General features: G+C 44.2%; 1 protein-coding gene across 1 annotated transcript; it reads left to right on the top strand.

Moving 5' to 3' along the window:
* Positions 1 to 1,313: 1,313 nt before the first annotated feature.
* On the top strand, positions 1,314 to 16,089 carry LOC309334990 (protein Njmu-R1). Its single transcript, XM_081849851.1, has 10 exons — positions 1,314 to 1,544; positions 3,075 to 3,152; positions 4,262 to 4,387; positions 6,313 to 6,455; positions 7,119 to 7,174; positions 8,000 to 8,119; positions 9,885 to 9,949; positions 10,086 to 10,222; positions 11,733 to 11,836; positions 13,338 to 16,089. Exons 1-10 carry the CDS (start codon positions 1,402 to 1,404, stop codon positions 13,590 to 13,592), a joined length of 1,227 nt encoding a protein of 408 aa, XP_081705977.1. The 5' UTR covers positions 1,314 to 1,401; the 3' UTR covers positions 13,593 to 16,089.
* The last annotated feature ends 1,869 nt before the right edge of the window (positions 16,090 to 17,958 follow it).

The raw sequence follows: 17,958 nt of genomic DNA, 5'->3' as shown, positions 1-17,958 counted from the left end.
GGATTGCCGTCTCAGGCTTTCGACTTCAATCCTATGCGCGTTTACCTGGGGGTAAGGCACAGTGGGAAATTCCTGTGCTGCAGAATCATTTTCCAGGTTCAGCCTCCTCATTTCAGAGCAAGACTTGTTGAACTCAGCTTGAACTTAACTTGAGAGTAGACATGCACAGCATCACGCCATAAATCACAAAATGAAATCTATGAGCGACCTGTTTATTACTTGTGTTGTTATCACTTGATTTTAAACACTGGGATTTAAAGAGGCTTTCAAAAACACCAAAACATATTTTTAAAAGTGCATGCCCTCCGATGAAAAGAGGGACGTCCCTTTCCATAATGAAAATTTTACTGTTTATACCCCATACATCTTACTGGGTTGCCCTAGCCTAGCCACTCTGGGCAGCTTCCAACATACATATATAAAAACATACTAAACATTTTAAAAAACCTTCTCTATACGTGCAGAATTGCCTTCTGACGGCTTGGGGGTCGGATAACTCCATACCCTCCGACATTTCTCCAGCACTGTGGGTTAAACCACAGAGCCTAGGACTTGCTGATCAGAAGGTCGGCGGTTCGAATCCCCGCAACGGGGTGAGCTCCCGTTGCTAGGTCCCTGCTCCTGCCAACCTAGCAGTTCGAAAGCACGTCAAAGTGCAAGTAGATAAATAGGTACCGCTCCAGCAGGAAGGTAAACGGTGTTTCCGTGCGCTGCTCTGGTTCGCCAGAAGCGGCTTACTCATGCTGGCCACATGACCCGGAAGCTGTACGCCGGCTCCCTCGGCCAAGAAAGCGAGATGAGCGCCACAACCCCAGAGTTGGCCACGACTGGACCTAATGGTCATGGGTCCCTTTACCTTTAAGGAAAAGTGGGGCATTCCGGGATCAAATCAGAAACCGGGACGGCTTCTCTAAATCAGGGACATCCCTGGAAAATAGGGACACTTGGAGGGTCTGAAAGCAGGGGTCAGCAAACTTTTCCAGTAGGGGGCTGGTCCACTGTCCCTCAGAACTTGGGGGGGGGGGCGGAATATATTTTTGGGGAAAATATTGAACGGATTCCTATGCCCCACAAACAAACCAGAGATGCATTTAAATAAAAGGACACATTCTACTCATGTAAAAACACGCTGATTCCAGGACCGTCCGCGGGCCGGATTTAGAAAGCGATTGGGCCTTAGTTTGCCTACCCATGATCAGAAATTTTCATGGGGGGTTGGGGGGGGGGGGAGATGCGCTCTACCGATGCGGTTAGCGATAGCATTACATTGGCAGGAACCTTAGAAGCGAGCTGCGCGCACGACGGAGCAGAATAAGGCGCTGCACTGTACGGCAACAGGGGGAGCGGATTTCCATTACCCGCTAAACCCGGGGAGGAAAGAGGGAAAAAGGGGCCAGCAAGATGTTGCCTTCCCTCCAGGAGTCCGTAGACGGGGACGACAGAGAGCTGGAGAGCAGCGAGGAAGGGAGCGGCCTGCCGGAGGATCGGAAATCGGAGCGCAGCAGCAACAGCTACTATTGCCTGTACGGCTACCAAGGCTGCAGGTGAGGCGGGGTGGGGTGGGGTGGGGTGGGGAGGGAAGCTGGTGGGCTTCGTCGCGGCGTCTCCCCACCCCCCGGTTCTGCAGCATGCACTCATGGAATAGAATTGCAAAGCTGGAAGGGACCCTGAGGAATCATCTAGTCCAATGTCCCATGCGGGGATCGAACCTGCAACCTTGGCAGCATGCTCTAAACAACACCCTTCCCCTCTCGTCCTTTTTGGCCCTTTATTTCAGCGTGGCGTTTGGGAGGCTTGCGCCAGCGGCTGCCTTCAATGAATTAGGCTGATCTTTTTTTCTCTCTTTAAGAGCTGTCGCCCTTCCCCACATCCTATGGTACTGAACTCCATTCATCCATTCCACTCCACTTAATTAAAGTCTTAATGCTTTCCCACAAAGCCGGCTAAACTAGCAGCCTCCGCTGGGGAGAGGGGTGTGAAGTAAGCCCTACTCCGCATAATCAAATCGAGTGGCACACAATTTGAATGGCAATGCCCATCGACATTGCCCCACCTTGGACATGATGCCCCCCCCCCGCATCATGTGATCAATTATGCAGGGCAGGGCTTACTTGACACCCACACACCAATATTTTATTCAAGTTGGCACCCCTCTTTCCCATTAACCTGCTTCCAGATCGTTTTGTAGCTGGATATGCCAGGGATTGAACCTGTGACCTTTTCCATGCAAAGCATGTTCCCTTCTCAAACTCACTAATACAGTGGTAAAAGTAAAGGACCCCTGACCATTAGGTCCAGTCGTGACCGACTCTGGGGTTGCGGCGCTCATCTTGCTTTATTGGCCGAGGGAGCCGGCGTACAACTTCCAGGTCATGTGGCCAGCATGACTAAGCCGCTTCTGGAGAACCAGAGCAGCGCACGGAAACGCCGTTTACCTTCCCACCTGAGCGATACCTACTTATCGACTTGCACTTTGACGTGCTTTCGAACTGCTAGGTTGGCAGGATACAGTGGTACCTCGGGTTAAGTACTTAATTCATTCCGGAGGTCCGTACTTAACCTGAAACTGTTCTTAACCTGAAGCACCACTTTAGCTAATGTGGCCTCCCGCTGCCGCCGCACCGCTGCTGTGCAATTTCTGTTCTCATCCTGAACCAAAGTTCTTAACCTGAAGCACTATTTCTGGGTTAGCGGAGTCTGTAACCTGAAGTGTATGTAACCTGAAGCGTATGTAACCTGAGGTACCACTGTACATAAAGCCACCCCTCCAATCCCAATTCCAAATATGAACTGAAACAGTGGGGGAAAGAGGGAGCTCCCACTGTTGTGCCGGGGTGTGATAGCAAACCTTCTCAAAGCAAACAGCTAGCCAGGATCTGTTCCTGCTTGTTCGGATGACCACCCAGAATGATTTGCGAAATGGAACATGTCTTGAGTCGGAGACCTTTCCCATTGTTGTTTTCTGGGGGCCTCCTCTTCTTCTTGCAATTTCTTTGGGGGTTTGTGGTTATATGATTTGTGTGTTTTTGTAAGTGTGTTCATAACTGATTACGGTAGATTCCCCCTCCTGCCAGGTTGCACCAGGGTGTAGACAGCGATGATGGGAGCCCAAACAGCACAACAGCTGAAACTCCGTCTTCTGATGATTTCAGGTAAACCAACATGGCAAACCCATTGAAATCTCCTGAACCCTTCTCTGCTAATTAGAATTTGCATAGCTGTGGCGTGGAGGGATTCTAAAAACTGAACCGAATTCTTCTGAGCACTATGAACTTTCTGTAGTGGGACATTTCCGTAGTATGATGAGGTGGCAATGAAAAGAAGAATTCTTCATTTGGTGGGAATGCTTAGGCTAAGAGTAATCTAGAACAATCTTGCCCCCACCTAGTGCTCTCCAAATGTTTTGGGCTACAGGAGTTCTCCAACCTTTTTGGGCCCTGGGGACATGTTTGGAAATCTAAGAAACAGTCATGGGGACCATAAAATATCTATTTAACCAAAGGAAAAAACTGGTGATGCTCAGAACACTGTCCCCCTGCAAACCAAGCAAAACAGTTCCACCCCTCAAAGCAAATAAAAAGCAGATCAAATAAGCAGGCCACTCACCCAAATAGTCAACCCACTTCCAACCAAACAACAAGGGGAGAAAAAGCGAACAGACAATAAAAGGTAAAGGGACCCCTGTCCATTAGGGACGCGGGTGGTGCTGTGGGTTAAACCACAGAGCCTAGGACTTGCTGATCAGAAGGTCGGCGGTTCGAATCCCCACGACGGAGTGAGCTCCCGTTGCTCGGTCGCTGCTCCTGCCAACCTAGCAGTTCAAAAGCACGTTAAAGTGCTAGTAGATAAATAGGGACCGCTCCAGCGGGAAGGTAAACGGCGTTTCCGTGCGCTGCTCTGGTTCGCCAGAAGCGGCTTAGTCATGCTGGCCACATGACCCGGAAGCTGTACACCAGCTCCCTCGGCCAATAAAGCGAGATGAGCGCCGCAACCGCAGAGTCAGTCACGACTGGACCTAATGGTCAGGGGTCCCTTTACCTTAGCAGGCTTCTTCATCACAGCCTGGTTCTGCACCAGAAGGAGCATATACTCTCCCGCTGGTCTTTGGTACCGACTAAGGCTATGATCCTAGCCATTCCCACCTAGAAGTAACTCATACGGAATTCAGTGGGGCTCACTCCCAAGTAAGTGGTGTGAGAATTGCAGCCTAAGTGGCTAGTCGAAAACTCTCTTAGTCAACAGTGTGTTTTGTTTTATGTAGTCTCTCCTTGGTGGACACTAACTTACCGGCCGAAGCAGAGATGGAGCTGCGTAGCTTCGTTGCCAAACACCTTGCCAAGGGAGCCTTTTTTGAAGGGATGGGCAATGTTGTATCTGTGGAGTTGAGGTAAGAATCCACATGATTCTCTCCACACCCTGGTGCCAAATTTTTGCAGGAACAACATGTTATGATTGTGACTTCTGCGCAGCCTTCCTTTTCCTCCTCTCACCCCCACCTTTCCCCAGCTCTGCTGCAGTTTGCCAGGTGAGCATCCGTGGCATGTGAAGAGATTTTGGCTTTCTAAGGAATAAAATGGAAAACAGAGTACATGTAGGGACGCAGCCTCCGGTGGGAGTTTGCACATTGGCTGTAACACGTAGCAGCAGGAAATGAATGACTATTTTGTTAATAATAAGCAGTTATCATGTGTCAGATCATACATAATAAAGCTAGCATGGAAACTTAGTTTTAGTCTGAAGGTAACTGCTGGGAAATATCATTCCTTTCTTCTTGTGTCTCTGAAATTTTTGAAGACGGCACAAAGTTACACAATCTTTCGCTTTCAAATTAAAATTGTGATATTAGGGGTAGCTCTGCTTACACTGCCGTGGTTATATTTTCTTGCCAGTATAGTGTGCCAAGAGTAGCAGGCGTAGGAATCCAGAATGCATACAAGCCATGACTCATATTTTAAACTACCTGGGGTGTCAATGTGTTTTAGAGTGTAGGATAGCTAAAGTTATAATGGTTCTGGTGATTAAAAGCAAACTGAAATACATAATCTTCACTAAAATCTTGATTAGAGTAGTACATTTTATAAGTGTGGCAGCAATCCAATCCTGATTTACTTGGGAATAAGCCCCGTTGAGCTTAGGGAGACTTATGAGTAAACGAGGGCTGATTAATGAAGTCTTAGTTGATTAATCAAATGGATTTTAATCAATGGACAGTGCAATTGTATCTACTCAGAAACAAGACCCATTGAGTTTGGTGGGGCCTACTCCCAGGTAAACAGTGCCTGCCAGTGACAATTTTTAGAAGTACTTGTTCAAAACAGTTGACATTAAAATGAAAAATGTATTGTCGGGTCAAATAGTGATGCCATTTTAGCTTGTTAAAATGGTATTTAATCCATTAACGTAATTAAATAATTGTTTAAATGTGGACTGGGCTACACACACACACACACACACACACACACACACACACACTTCAGAAACGGGGGGGGGGGGAGTCCCTCCTTTTATCTAAATTGCCAACAAGTCCAGCCCCCCACCCATCTTTCCCATGCTCCCAGAAATGCCTGGATTAGAGGCAAGTAAGCAACAGGAAGATAATTGCATCTGTCATTCACACAAACCTGTTCTGGTCTCTTTTCCTCCCATTTCTACAGCTCAAAGCCTAAATTGTCCTTTTGTCTCCGGCTCCCTTTGATTTCCAAAAGCTGTTTTCAAAATGCATGCCAAAAAGAAAAGAGAGGGTTATTATCAATGGGGTAGCGAAGGATAGGATAGGGACTCACAGGAGCTGAATGCAAGGAAGAATGGATAAGCCCTTAGTCTGGGAGCCATGAACAGCTGGCTCTTAAGCAGTTGGATAAGATCTCTTAAATTGCTTCTGTGCTTTTTCCCTACGTTTCTATTGCTTTTTGTGTTTTATTTTGTAAACCTGACCTGCGATTTTCAGATAAAGGGCGGTATGTAAATTTAATAAATGGTAATAATTCTATGGTAGACATTGCTTTGTTTTAAAAATGCCCAACTTGGCTGTATCTAACTCCATTAAGACATCACCTACAATTTGTTTACTTTTGAATGCAGAGTTAAGGGAAGGGTGATTTTTGAACTCTTGGGGCAAATTCTTGAGGTACAGCGAAGAAGTTAATGGAGGCACAAAGCAAGCTGTATTGACACTAGATTGAAGTGGCTGGGTAGAATGCAGGCTCTCAAGCAAGTGCTAGGTTTATAATGTGATCAGCGAGTGGACAGATTATGGTGAGAGATAAAAGAATAAAAATCACTCTGTGATTGATTCAGAATTTCTCTTTTCAGTATTCCAGAAAGCCGAGTTGGTTGCTATTACTGCCTCTTCCAGCCAGAAAAATGTACAGAAATGGCAAACGCAGAATTGAGCAGCTGTCCTCTAGACTACGTGATCTGTTTTTTGGGAGGCTCAGAGAAGGGACTTGAACTATATCCTTTTATCTTTGTGGATGTGTGTGTAAGAGGAGACTATGAGCGGAAAAGTCATTTTTTTAAAAGTGGGTAATACTGTGGTTGCTTCACTGAATTCAGCCAAATATGACAGCATGCAGATCACAGCATATGTATGCCCTGATCATTCTTTTGTGGTTTTGGCTATAAACATCTGAGAATACTGGTTTTGTTTTGCTTTTGCTTTTTTTTAAAGTAGGCCCCATTTTTCCAGGGTTGTATTTGGAAAATAGAAGGCAAAAACTTTTCAAAAACCAGGCTGAAAGGATTCCCCCACCCCCCCCAAAGGCTGACCAATATATTTTCACATTTGAAAGTAATGACTTCTTAGTGCAGAAAGAACATAACAGATGTGCAACGGATCCACAAACTCTATTTCAATCTTTTCCCGAAAAACGATGTACAAATTTCATCAAGCCCCATGTACCTAAATATACGTAGTCTGGTTTATCATACTTCTGATGGTGCACATCTGAAGGTCTCGTCTGCTCCTTGAATTCAACAATTCCTTGAATTAGATGAATTTGGAGGGCCTTTTTGTCTTTCCGCAATAGTTAGAAGTCAAGGGCTGCAGAGCCTGGACCTTAATGTCAGAAAGACTTCAGATGCTTTAACAAACACATTGTTTCCTTAAGAGTTTACATTCAGACTTGAGCTTGACAGATATGTTCAGGACCTGAAAATTAACCTGGATTTAGAGGTAAGCGTTGATCGCTGTTGGTTTATGTGGTTCTCTGTTCAGGGACACTCAAATTTTGACTTCAGAGTTAACTACGAAAAACCTACCAACCTTCATTGAAATATACTGCCTGGGATTTAAATAGCTGCACAGTGACTTCTAGGTTCTTGTGCTGGGCTTGCGTTTCTGAAATGCAGCTCCCCAGGGCTTCAGGGTGAAGCCACTTCTGCATCTTGGGGGAGTTTCAAGATGCTGTGTTTGTGATGCTGTGTGGAGGTTCTGCTACGTTAAAGGTAAAGGACCCTTGACAGTTGAGTCCAGTCACGAACGACTCTGGGGTTGCAGCACTCATCTCGCTTTACAGGCCGAGGGAGCCAACACAGTTTTTCCGGGTCATGTGGCCAGCATGACTAAGCCGCTTCTGGCAAACCAGAGCGGTGCACGGAAACGCCGTTTACCTTCCCACCACAGTGGTGCCTATTTATCTACTTGCACCAGTGTGCTTTCGAACTGCTAGGTTGGTAGGAGCTGGGACCGAGCAACAGGAGCTCACCCCGTCATGGGGCTTCGAACCGCCAAGCTTCCGATCAGCAAGCCCTAGGCTCAGTGGTTTAGACCACAGCGCCACCCTACATGTGCCTAAAGTAGCTCTTTGGATTTCCACCATTATGTTGCTTTTGCTGAGCTGTTTGATTCAAGATGACAGCTGTTGTCAGCCTTGCATGATTTGGAATTAAGAATGAATGTTAGCTGCAAGTTTCATGAGCAGAGATTGTCAGGAGTTGTTCAGCTGAACTAAACTTCACGGTTCCATGTAAAAGTTTCACTCTTTTCAATTTGTTGCAGCAAGATAATCTGGAGACTTGTGTTAAGCCTCTCTTGGCAACTTGGTTTGAGGATTCAATCTGTCCTATTCAGAGAGTGGTGAAGCTTTTCCAGGAGAAACTTTCCTTTGTGTTACATGCCGTGAGTACAGTTTCACACATCCCAGAACGACTTTTCTGTTCAACTCATTGCTTTTTGACCGTTTGCAGTTGCAGTTCTGTTTGCACATGGAAATATAACTCTGTCAAAGAGAAAAGCCCATTAATAGTGGTTTAGTTTATTGCTGAATTAGCCATGGTGCCCAAAGTAGTAGTAGTAGTAGTAGTAGTAATTATTATTATTATTATTATTATTAATTTATGCCCCGCCCTTCTGGCTGGGTTTCCCCAGTCACTCTGGGCGGCTCCCAACAGAATAATAATAATAATAATGTGATCAAACATTAAAAACTTCCCTAAACAGGGTTGCCTTCAGATGTCTTCTAAAAGCCAGATAGTTGTTTATTTCCTTGACATCTGATGGGAGGGCATTCCATAGGAAGGGTGCCACTACCTAGAAGGCCCTCTGCCTGGTTCCCTGAAACCTCACTTCTCACAGGGAGGGAACAGCCAGAAGGCCGGGCTGAATGATGGGGGTGGAGATGCTCCTTCAGGTATACAGGACCAAGGCCGTTTAGGGCTTTAAAGGTCAGCACCAACACTGAATTGTGATTGGAAATGTACTGGGAGCCAATGTAGGTCTTTCAGGATCAGTTTTATATGGTCTCGGCAGCCACTCCCAGTCACCAGTAAGTAAACCTCAGTCTTAAGCATAGGATGGACCAGGTGTTTGGACCATTGATCAGGAATGTAGGTTTTAAAACGGGTTGGCATTTCTCTTGTTCAGTAATGCAAGGTGAGATCAAACTTCCCACTTTAAAATGTTAAATCTTGCTTGATGACTCATACAACTCTTACTTCTTCTACTGCGAATGAGGTTTACTTTTACGTGCTTAACAAAGACACACAGCCAAAGACAAATCCATTGATTTTTAGAGAGAGGAAACATCCATTTGTCCTTAGAGAGCAAGAGAAACAGCTTCTCTACAGATGAGAGAGAGTCTGGTAGTGTCAGGGAAAGGGAGACAGCTAGAGAGACGAGGGAGGAGAGAAGCAATTCCAGAGAGCCGCAAGAGCTCATGAGCAGTCTGTCATCTGACTCGGAGGGGGAAATAGGGAGGGGCAACCAGTCCCCGGAACTAGCTACTTGGAGAACAAAGGAAATAGGAGGCGTGCCCTCCACCGATGGGCATGCTGGGGAAAAAGACGTCACAAATATTCAGTGGAGACATCTGATTGAGTTAAGCATGGACGTGTTTGTTTGAACTCTTGTAACTGCTTTGAACTTTTAGTAATAAATCAACAAGACAGAAATGGCTGGGAGCCTGGAGCGTTATCTCTACTAGTTTGGCAGCAAACACTCCTTACAGGTAGGCAGAGTATTGAGTTTGGACCCGGATGATGTGAGATTGAAATCCTGCTTCGCCAGGAAGCTCCCTAGGGGACACTAGCTTAATGGTCACCATATATCAAATAAGCCATGTTGTAAGGATAAAATAAGTGGATTGGGGAATATTTACTTTGAAGAGAAATTGTGTTGGTTGCCATTGTGTACATGACTGTGCAGAAGTAAATCCCACTAAATACAGTGGGACTTAATCCCAGGTAAGTGGGTGCAGGACTGCGGCCTAAGTCTACATCAAGTGTGACTTGCTGGAAGTTGTTGGGCTTTAGCATCCCTGACCACTGACCATGCTGGCCGTGGCTGATGGAAGTTGGAGTCCAGCAATATTTGAAGAGCCGCAGGTTAGCCACTCCAGTCTACCTCATTATTCAGAACACTGACATTATAACTTTCCTGTTTCAAGGCTCTGAGTTGCACTCCAGTTGACGTTAAAGCGCCCGATGAAAGAACAAAGAAGGATATTAACAGGTAAGAGAAAACCACCCGTTAAGGTTGCCTTTCCCATAGCTAGCTTGGCTTGTTACATGGCAGCTGCCTTGCCCTCTCCCTGTCTTGAGCTTAGTGATGAACACTTTTTTTTAAAAAAATGCACATTCTTTCTCAGGTTCCTTAGAGCTGCAAGCCTTCAAGATCTTGTCCGGGAAGCCACCATGACTTCCTTGTGTATGGCAATGACCGAGGAACGACACACGCCGGTGGTGATTGACTGCAGTGGGCCACAGCCTCAGTTCCACAATGCAGGTGAGATTTGCAGGCAAGAGAAGTTCCAGGCATATTATAGGTGGTGTCAGTCTTCAGAGTGGCTAGCAATGGGAAATGCTTGTAGTCTTCAGTGTTGCTTATTGCTCTATCACTTACTGCAATATTGCTCTGAAATGACACTTGTTTATTGCCACAAGGGTGATCCGGACACACAATCTGGGGTGTGGAGTTAGTCTATCGGTTTTGTCCTCCAGTTATCCTATGCTTTAGATCACATTGCAAAGCTTGGGTTGTCCAATGGTCTTCTTGTCACGAGCTGCCATTATGGACCAAGGCTACAGTTGTGATTAAATTGTCCCATGTGCAGTTGTTTTCTAATTTGTTGCTTTTTAAGAAGCATTGGCAAATTGTCAGGCTGCTGGACTGCAGTGCAGGTTGTTTTGTTTTGTTTAACCCAAAACAAATTTAGAATAGTGAAAGATCATGGTGTATTTATCTTATTTTTTAAAATGCTCTTCATGGTGCACTTTTGACTTGGAGCTATGCTATGTAGCCACAACATAGAATAGGGTTTCCATACGTCCAGAATTTCCCGGACATATCCTGAATACAGTGGTACCTCGAGTTACAAACGCCTCAGGTTACAAATGCTTCAGGTTACAAACTCCGCTAACCTGGAAGAGTTACCTCGAGTTGAGAACTTTGCCCCAGGATGAGAACGGAAATCGTTTGCCAGCGGCGCAGCAGCAGCAAGAGGCCCCATTAGCGAAAGCATGCCTCTAGTTAAGAACAGTTTCAGGTTAAAAACGGACCTCCGGAACGAATTAAGGTCGTAACTAGAGATACCACTGTACTGCAGTCAGAAGCAGTGTCCAGGCGGAAATCGCTAAAATATCTGGGGAAATAACAACAAATGGGTCCAACAACTTTGGCCAAAAACCCCCACAAAAAACAGTAGCGCTTGAACATCACAAGACCCTGCTGGATCAAACTAAGGGTCCTTCTAGTCTAGCATTGTCATTCTCTCATTGGCCAAGCAGATACCGCCACAAGCAGCCATCCTATAGTGTTGCCCCCAAACAATGGTTTACTGTGCCGTAGTATTTTCCCAGTTATAAATATTCCAGATAAGTTCATCTACTTACATGGCACTCATGAGAGAGGGCAGTTGGCCTTCTCGCACCATCCTAAGGCTGTGTATTCTGCATGCTTCCATTCCTGGATGGCTTAGTTGGTAAGAGCATGGTGCTAATAATGGCAAGGTTGCAAGTTCGATCCCCGTATGGGACAGCTGCATATTCCTGCAATGCAAGGTGTTGGGCTAGATGATCCTCAGGGTCCCTTCCAGCTCCACGATTCTATGATTTCTAAGAGGACAGCACTTGCCTCCCCTCTCCCCTCTAGCAATCACAAATGGCTTTTTGTATATTGTTTTCTTACATCGTACTGATCATGTTTCTCATGTTATTTACAGTGCTTATATGGAGAAGACACACCAGCCTTTTGGAAATTCCTATAATACTTTGTTTTATTTCCAAACATGCCTCAGGTAGTGACAAATTCTGTGAATACTGGATGCAAGCATTTCTCAATGGCTCCGAAGGGGGAAATCCATTTCTCTTCCGACAAATACTGGAGAACTTTAAATTGAAGGTAACACATTATTGTTGTACAGACAACCCCCCATTTATGTGGGGGTGATGTTCTGAGGCAACCACCCATTTAAGTGAAATTGCCTGTATTTGAAACACCATTGAAAAAGCCTGCAAACACCCTTTTCTGCCCCTTTTTGTGACATTTTGGAGCCTCTTCTGGTGCAATTTACACATGCACAATCATGCACATTTCAGACACCCCTAAAATGGTCACTGCCTGTACTTGAGTTGGTGGAAATATTATAGATTTCTGGATACCTTCACATGCTGCTTATGAATTGAGGATGAATCTCGTTCACTCTGGCAGTGTTGGGATGGCCCTAAACTATTAGCCAGTTTAGCCAAAGAACTTTGGAATCAAGACACAATCAGCATTCACCTGAAGTAACAAAATTCTTACTGGTTTTTTATATCCCTGGATTACTCCCATTCCATGGACTTGAATCTCTGTGTTTTAGCATACATTAATCTGCAACCAGATACTATGAACAGAAATTTTTGTATAGAAGAAAAGGAACTGTATGCTCTAGGTAAGTACCGTAAAGGTGGCAGCAATTGCTGGGTGTAATAGAATGAAATTTAGACTGTGATCCTATACCTACTTACCTATCCTACTGAAGCTGAGAAGACACACATAGGATTGTGCTGTCAAACACTTTTAAGTCTTGCCGATTCCAGTAGGAGAGAGAAGCTTTATTTTCTCTGGAAACCAGTTGAGGTTAAAAGTGCTTAAAATGGATTGAGCCTGTTGCTTTTGAGGTCACTATTTTCAAATTAAGGATAAGCTATTCCTACGGAAGGGATGCAGGTGGCGCTGTGGGTTAAACCATAGAGCCTAGGATTTGCTGATCAGAAGGTCGGTGGTTCGAATCCCCGTGATGGGGTGAGCTCCCGTTGCTTGGTTCCAGCTCCTGCCCAACTAGCAGTTTGAAAGCACGTCAAAGTGCAAGTAGATAAATAGGTACCGCTCTGGCGGGAAGGTAAACAACGTTTCCGTACACTGCTCTGGTTTGCCAGAAGCAGCTTAGTCATGCTAGCCATATGACCTGGAAGCTGTACGCCGGCTCCCTTGGCCAGTAAAGTGAGATGAGCGCTGCAACCCGAGTCGGTCATGACTGGACCTAATGGTCAGGGGTCCCTTTACGTATTCCTACAAAAATTCTTGTTTACTGCTCCCAACGCATATATTGGCATGATATAGACAGGATCCCTGAAACAGCTGCATCTGTATGTGCGTTGGTACACAATCAATTGCAATCTATAAAAGCAAGATTGGCAGTCATACCAAGCAGCTGATTTGCACGGGTTGTCAATCCTGCCCCTTTGCTCTGAACAGCTGATCTTGTGCTATTGCCAGTGTTCATTCTAGGCTGTGTGCACAGAGTCCCCGTAGAGATAATGGGGGAGGAAATGTCTGCAATTTGTCTGTTTGCATGTATAGTTTCTTCTCCATCTAAGAGATGCACATGACCAACAAACGTTCGCTGCTGTCTTTCTAGGCCATACAAGACATCAACAACCTGAAGCGCTTCATCAGGCAGGCAGAAATGAACCATTACGCTTTGTTCAAGTGCTACTTGTTTCTGAAGAACTGCGGCAGCGGAGACGTCCTCCTGAAGATTGTGAAAGTGGAACACGCCGAGATGCCGGAAGCCAAGAACGTAATAAATGTTCTCGAGGAGTTCATGAGAGAGCCGGTTTGTAACATAAATCCTTCTCCTGAACTTGGGGCTACTTACACATTGCAGAATTAGTGTGTCTCTGGGAGAGAAGGAAATGTTGCTTTTCAAAGAACCAGGGGCACGCTTTGCAGAGACCTGCACTTGGTTCTAATTCCTCGCAACATTTGATCCAAATGTTCAGGAAAAGGCACACACCTCTCAGATTTAAAGTGTAAACTGTGAGCATAGACCAACAAACCAGGTTTGTAATGAGCCTTAAAGTAGCCAGAAGGTGGAGAAATATTCTGAATCCTCATTTGTGAAATAGAATTGGCTGTTTCATTTGTACTTAAAAACTTTGGACGATTAGAGAACTCTTGCATTTCCTCTCTTTTGTGGAAAAAGAGTTCTCTTTCATTAACTTATTATGTGAAAGCTAATTACTTTCTTTTCTTACTTTGGGAATAGGAGGTTATATCGTTTGAAGTCTTCCACAACTGGACCAAAACCGCATTTTCATGTCAGTGATGGTGTTAGGGTTACCTATTAAGAAAATAGTTAATTAAAGCAACCCCAGTGGATCATGATTCAATATTCTGATCAGGTTTAAGAATATAAATTTAAGAATATAAATTGATGAACGAATGATCACATATAACACTTAAAAATTATAATATTATATTATCATTAAATTTATTAGCTCTCCTTTACCTGCAGGTCCCAGGGTGTGTTACAAAAATTAAACGGTCAGAACAGATTATAGTTAAACGACCCAAAAACTTTCATTCTTGGCTTGCGCATCACGATCTGATAACTGATCCAGAATATCTTTGTGTAGAGTTTCTGAATGCATTTGCTTTGAGGTTGTGATTGCAAGACTGTAAAAGCCTAGTACCTGGAAATCTATGCAGACATTTTTTAAAAATGAAATCGGCTATTGCCACCTTTCTCCCAATCCCCTGGAGTTAAAATAAAATAAAATAACCTGGGGTTGTGAAATGAGGGAGCCCTTTAAAAGGTAACTTGTTTGTGGAGGCTGGCACCACTGCTTTTTCAAGCTCTGGGGTGTTTTGAGATGCAGTTTGAGGATTCTCTTAGAGCAGCAGCTGAGATAAAATTTCCCATGCATGTAGGCCTATTTATTTATTTATTTAGAAGCTAGAATCCTTGCCAACAGACATTTCGCCCGGGAAGGTGGGGTGTATGTATGTGGGGATTAATCCAGTCCCCCGCCCCACAACCACATTCGTCCTCCTGAAGTCAGTGGGAATATAGCTTCTTAAAATACACTACATACACACAGCTCTGTTGTATGTGTTTCTGCAGTGCACCACCTGTGATATATATGTGTGTGTTTGTGCGCAGAAGAGCGATTCCACAGGTGTATTCGCCCCATACTGGATAGAAACACTCAGTTTTGGCCAGATATATCTAGAAACTGCCTCTGTTCTCAATTTGCCTATATTTCGTTTAATGGAGAAATGTATCGCGAGAGGTTCAATCATTTTTCACTTTTCTTTAAAACAGGGCCACTTCTAGTTTTCACCTACTCAGGGGGCACAGTCCTTCAAAGACACATTTCCCCCTCCCAAAGGCCCAGATTCAAGAAGTTAAATTTAAGTGCCGTAATGGGCGCTGTTTATAATATACACAGAAAATCGACAGTTTGCTCTGACCATCCGCTTGTAAAGGCAAGGAGATCTGTTGGGGGTGCATGTGCAAAAACTAATCCAGCTTGGAGCAGCACAGTTAACAGTCCTGTACTGGGGGGGGGGCGGAGTTTTCTTAGCCTGTGACTTGCTCATAGGCAATCCTAGCGAGCGATCTGCATGTGGCTACTTAAGTTTATGGATGGATGGCCTCTGCTAGAGCTTGGTCCGAAAGAACCGGGCTAAAGCAATATCCGAATCCAGAGTTCAAAACGAATGACGCACCCATCAAATTAGCTGTTAATTATAGTTGTATTTGTAAAATGTGGACAACCCCCCCACACAAAAAAACCCCTTTACACCTCACTTTTATTTATTTATTTTTGGCATGTTTATATCGACCACCATGTTAATAAAAAGAGAAGAAGCTGAACAGTAAACCTCAAATAGAACCCGTGCACAAATAACTGTTAGAACAAAACTATAAACTATGTACACCATAGAAAAATATTTTGACGTTACAGCATGCTACTTTGCAAGTACTGTGTGTGCTCTAATAGCCCTTGATGGGAAAAGCATATTCTGTTCAGCATTTTATTTTTTTTAAGGCAGAATTACTTCATTTGGTGCTATGATGGTTAACTATGGAGGGAGGTTCTAACTGTGTAAGCAAAAGAAAGGAAAGCTTCATCGATCTAGCTTTATTCCGTAAACTTAACAGACGCTGTGGGGAGGCAGGACGTGCTTGGTGACTAATAGAGCTATTAAATTTGGTGAAAAACAACATGTTTACTGCATAAATTCAACCCGTGAAACTCTGTGTGCCTTGTAAAGCGCTCTGTGTTACTAATTTGTATTCTGGTTTAGGATTCTGGGAAGAACTTTTCCAATTAGAAATCAGTGATTAATTATGGTATTAAAATGCATTTTCCTTCAAGCAAGTTTGCTTCTGTTTCACTTCTGTTTGTTACCATACTGAATGGTTGAATATAATGGGTGAAATTCAACATCGCGCTATTACAAATGTCAGTTGGGTTCCCCTGACCCCTCCCCCCACTCCCTATTTTTTTTGGGGGGGGGGAGGGGGAAGCCCTCTTGTGGAAGTGGAAGCCATTGCACAGGGCTTCTGCTGATGGGTTTGTTAGGTGAACCCCACCCCTAAATCTTTGTGATAAATAGGTTCTTCAGTTTTCACTATGCAGATGAAAAGAGGCTTGCAGCAATAAGTGCTAAGATGCTTCTTACCATTGTTGAGTTTAGAAGTTAGCTTTGCATGTGAGCAACCCTCAAGAGACATTGCAACAATCTGCCCCATTCATAAACTCAAACCTGCAATAGAAAGTGACCTAGGATGTTAGGAATGTGTGCATCCACTATCACACAAATGATGTTTCACTTGAAAGGCTTTTGGGAAGATGGGCGCTGAAGATTGGGCAGCAGGACTAGAAAAGTTATTAGTACTGTAAAATTCTTCCCTCTTCCAGGCTTGTAAAGTCGTTTTGGAGTAAAAAAAAAAACCATCCACACATTAATGCAGGGTCACAGAGACCTGGTACAAAGAGAATAGGCCTGTTTCCAAAACTGGTAGTTATGGTGAGATGGCAAATGTGTGTGGCTGAATTTGTGTGGTTGAGGCCGAGTTAGAAACCCAAATTTTCATTCTATCCTGAAACCAGATGAAATATGAGCAGCACGTAATCCCAAGAGTCTTCATATGCATGAGCGTTTCCCCCCGTATCTCTGGTGTAGACTTATTTCAAGTACAGTCAAACCTCGGTTCTCAAACAGATCCATTTTCGAACGTTTCGGCTCCTGAACACTGAAAACCCGGAAGTAAATGCTCTGGTTTTTGAACCTTTTTTTGAACCCAAACATCCGATGCGGCTTCTGCTTGAGTGTAAGAAGCTCTTGCAACCAATCGGAAGCCATGCCTCAATTGTTTATCGTTTCGGAAGTCGAACAGTCTTCCGGAATGGAATATGTTCGACAACTGAGGTTTGACTGTACTCGATTCCATTTTGACTGTCTCTAAAATGTGATGCTGCTTTGTAAGTTGATTAAGTGGGAAAGGTTTGCCTGTTTGTAAATAAGTTCACTATTGGTGAGACACAATTCTACTTAGCGGGAAAGACCAGGTCACAGTTTGACGGCACTTGATCAAATTTTAGCGGCAAGTTTTTTCCTTTTTGGTCAACATTTGCAAAGTTCAGCTGTGCTCATTTTCATACTGGCTAGAACTGGATGGGGACACATTTCTGCATCTGAACCAAAAGACTCATTCAGCTATTTGAGTCGGAGGCCCAGGTGGGTATCACAATTTGGGTAGGGCTGTTTCTGCAACCTTGCCAGTTGGGGCATATATTTTATTATATTAATTTTTTAGGTTTTTTTTAATAAAACATTATCATCTTTCCCCACTGTGAAGTTTCCACTGCAGCTGCTTGCCTTGCTGAAAAGACAGGATGGCCTTTTCAATTGAAGTGTTAAGTTTAAAATGTAAAGCAAAAAGTGACTTCTAAGAATTTATGGCTGCATAAACACCATTGTGTTGGTAGCCATTAAGAAACCATTCAGCCTCAAATTGTAGATGTATTAAAACAGAGACCCATGGTTCCTACTCCGTGACCAAAACATCAAGAACCTCAAAGTTTCACACTTCTTTTTTGCACCCATTAGTAGATTGGAAACTCTTTCAAACAAACCACAGTTCCCTGTGATGTCTAGACTTTGAACCCTGGTTTATTTAAACAAGGGTTAGTGAAAACAAACCAGGATCAAGCTGTGGCTTCATATCCTGGTTTGGTCACTAA

This window comes from Podarcis erhardii, assembly GCF_964252035.2.
Source record: "Podarcis erhardii genome assembly, chromosome: 2".
In the NCBI taxonomy this organism is placed as follows: domain Eukaryota; kingdom Metazoa; phylum Chordata; class Lepidosauria; order Squamata; family Lacertidae; genus Podarcis; species Podarcis erhardii.
The sequence above is the reverse complement of the archived record's forward strand: the minus strand, read 5'-3'. Positions and strand labels throughout refer to the sequence as shown.

Coding starts and splice junctions, on each gene's coding strand:
- LOC309334990 (XM_081849851.1), top strand. CDS start 1,402: ATGTTGCCTTCCCTCCAGGAGTCCGTAGACGGGGACGACAGAGAGCTG. Junction 3,153..4,261: donor CCGTCTTCTGATGATTTCAG/GTAAACCAACAT, acceptor TGTTTTATGTAG/TCTCTCCTTGGTGGACACTA. Junction 8,120..9,884: donor TTTCCTTTGTGTTACATGCC/GTGAGTACAGTT, acceptor TCCTGTTTCAAG/GCTCTGAGTTGCACTCCAGT.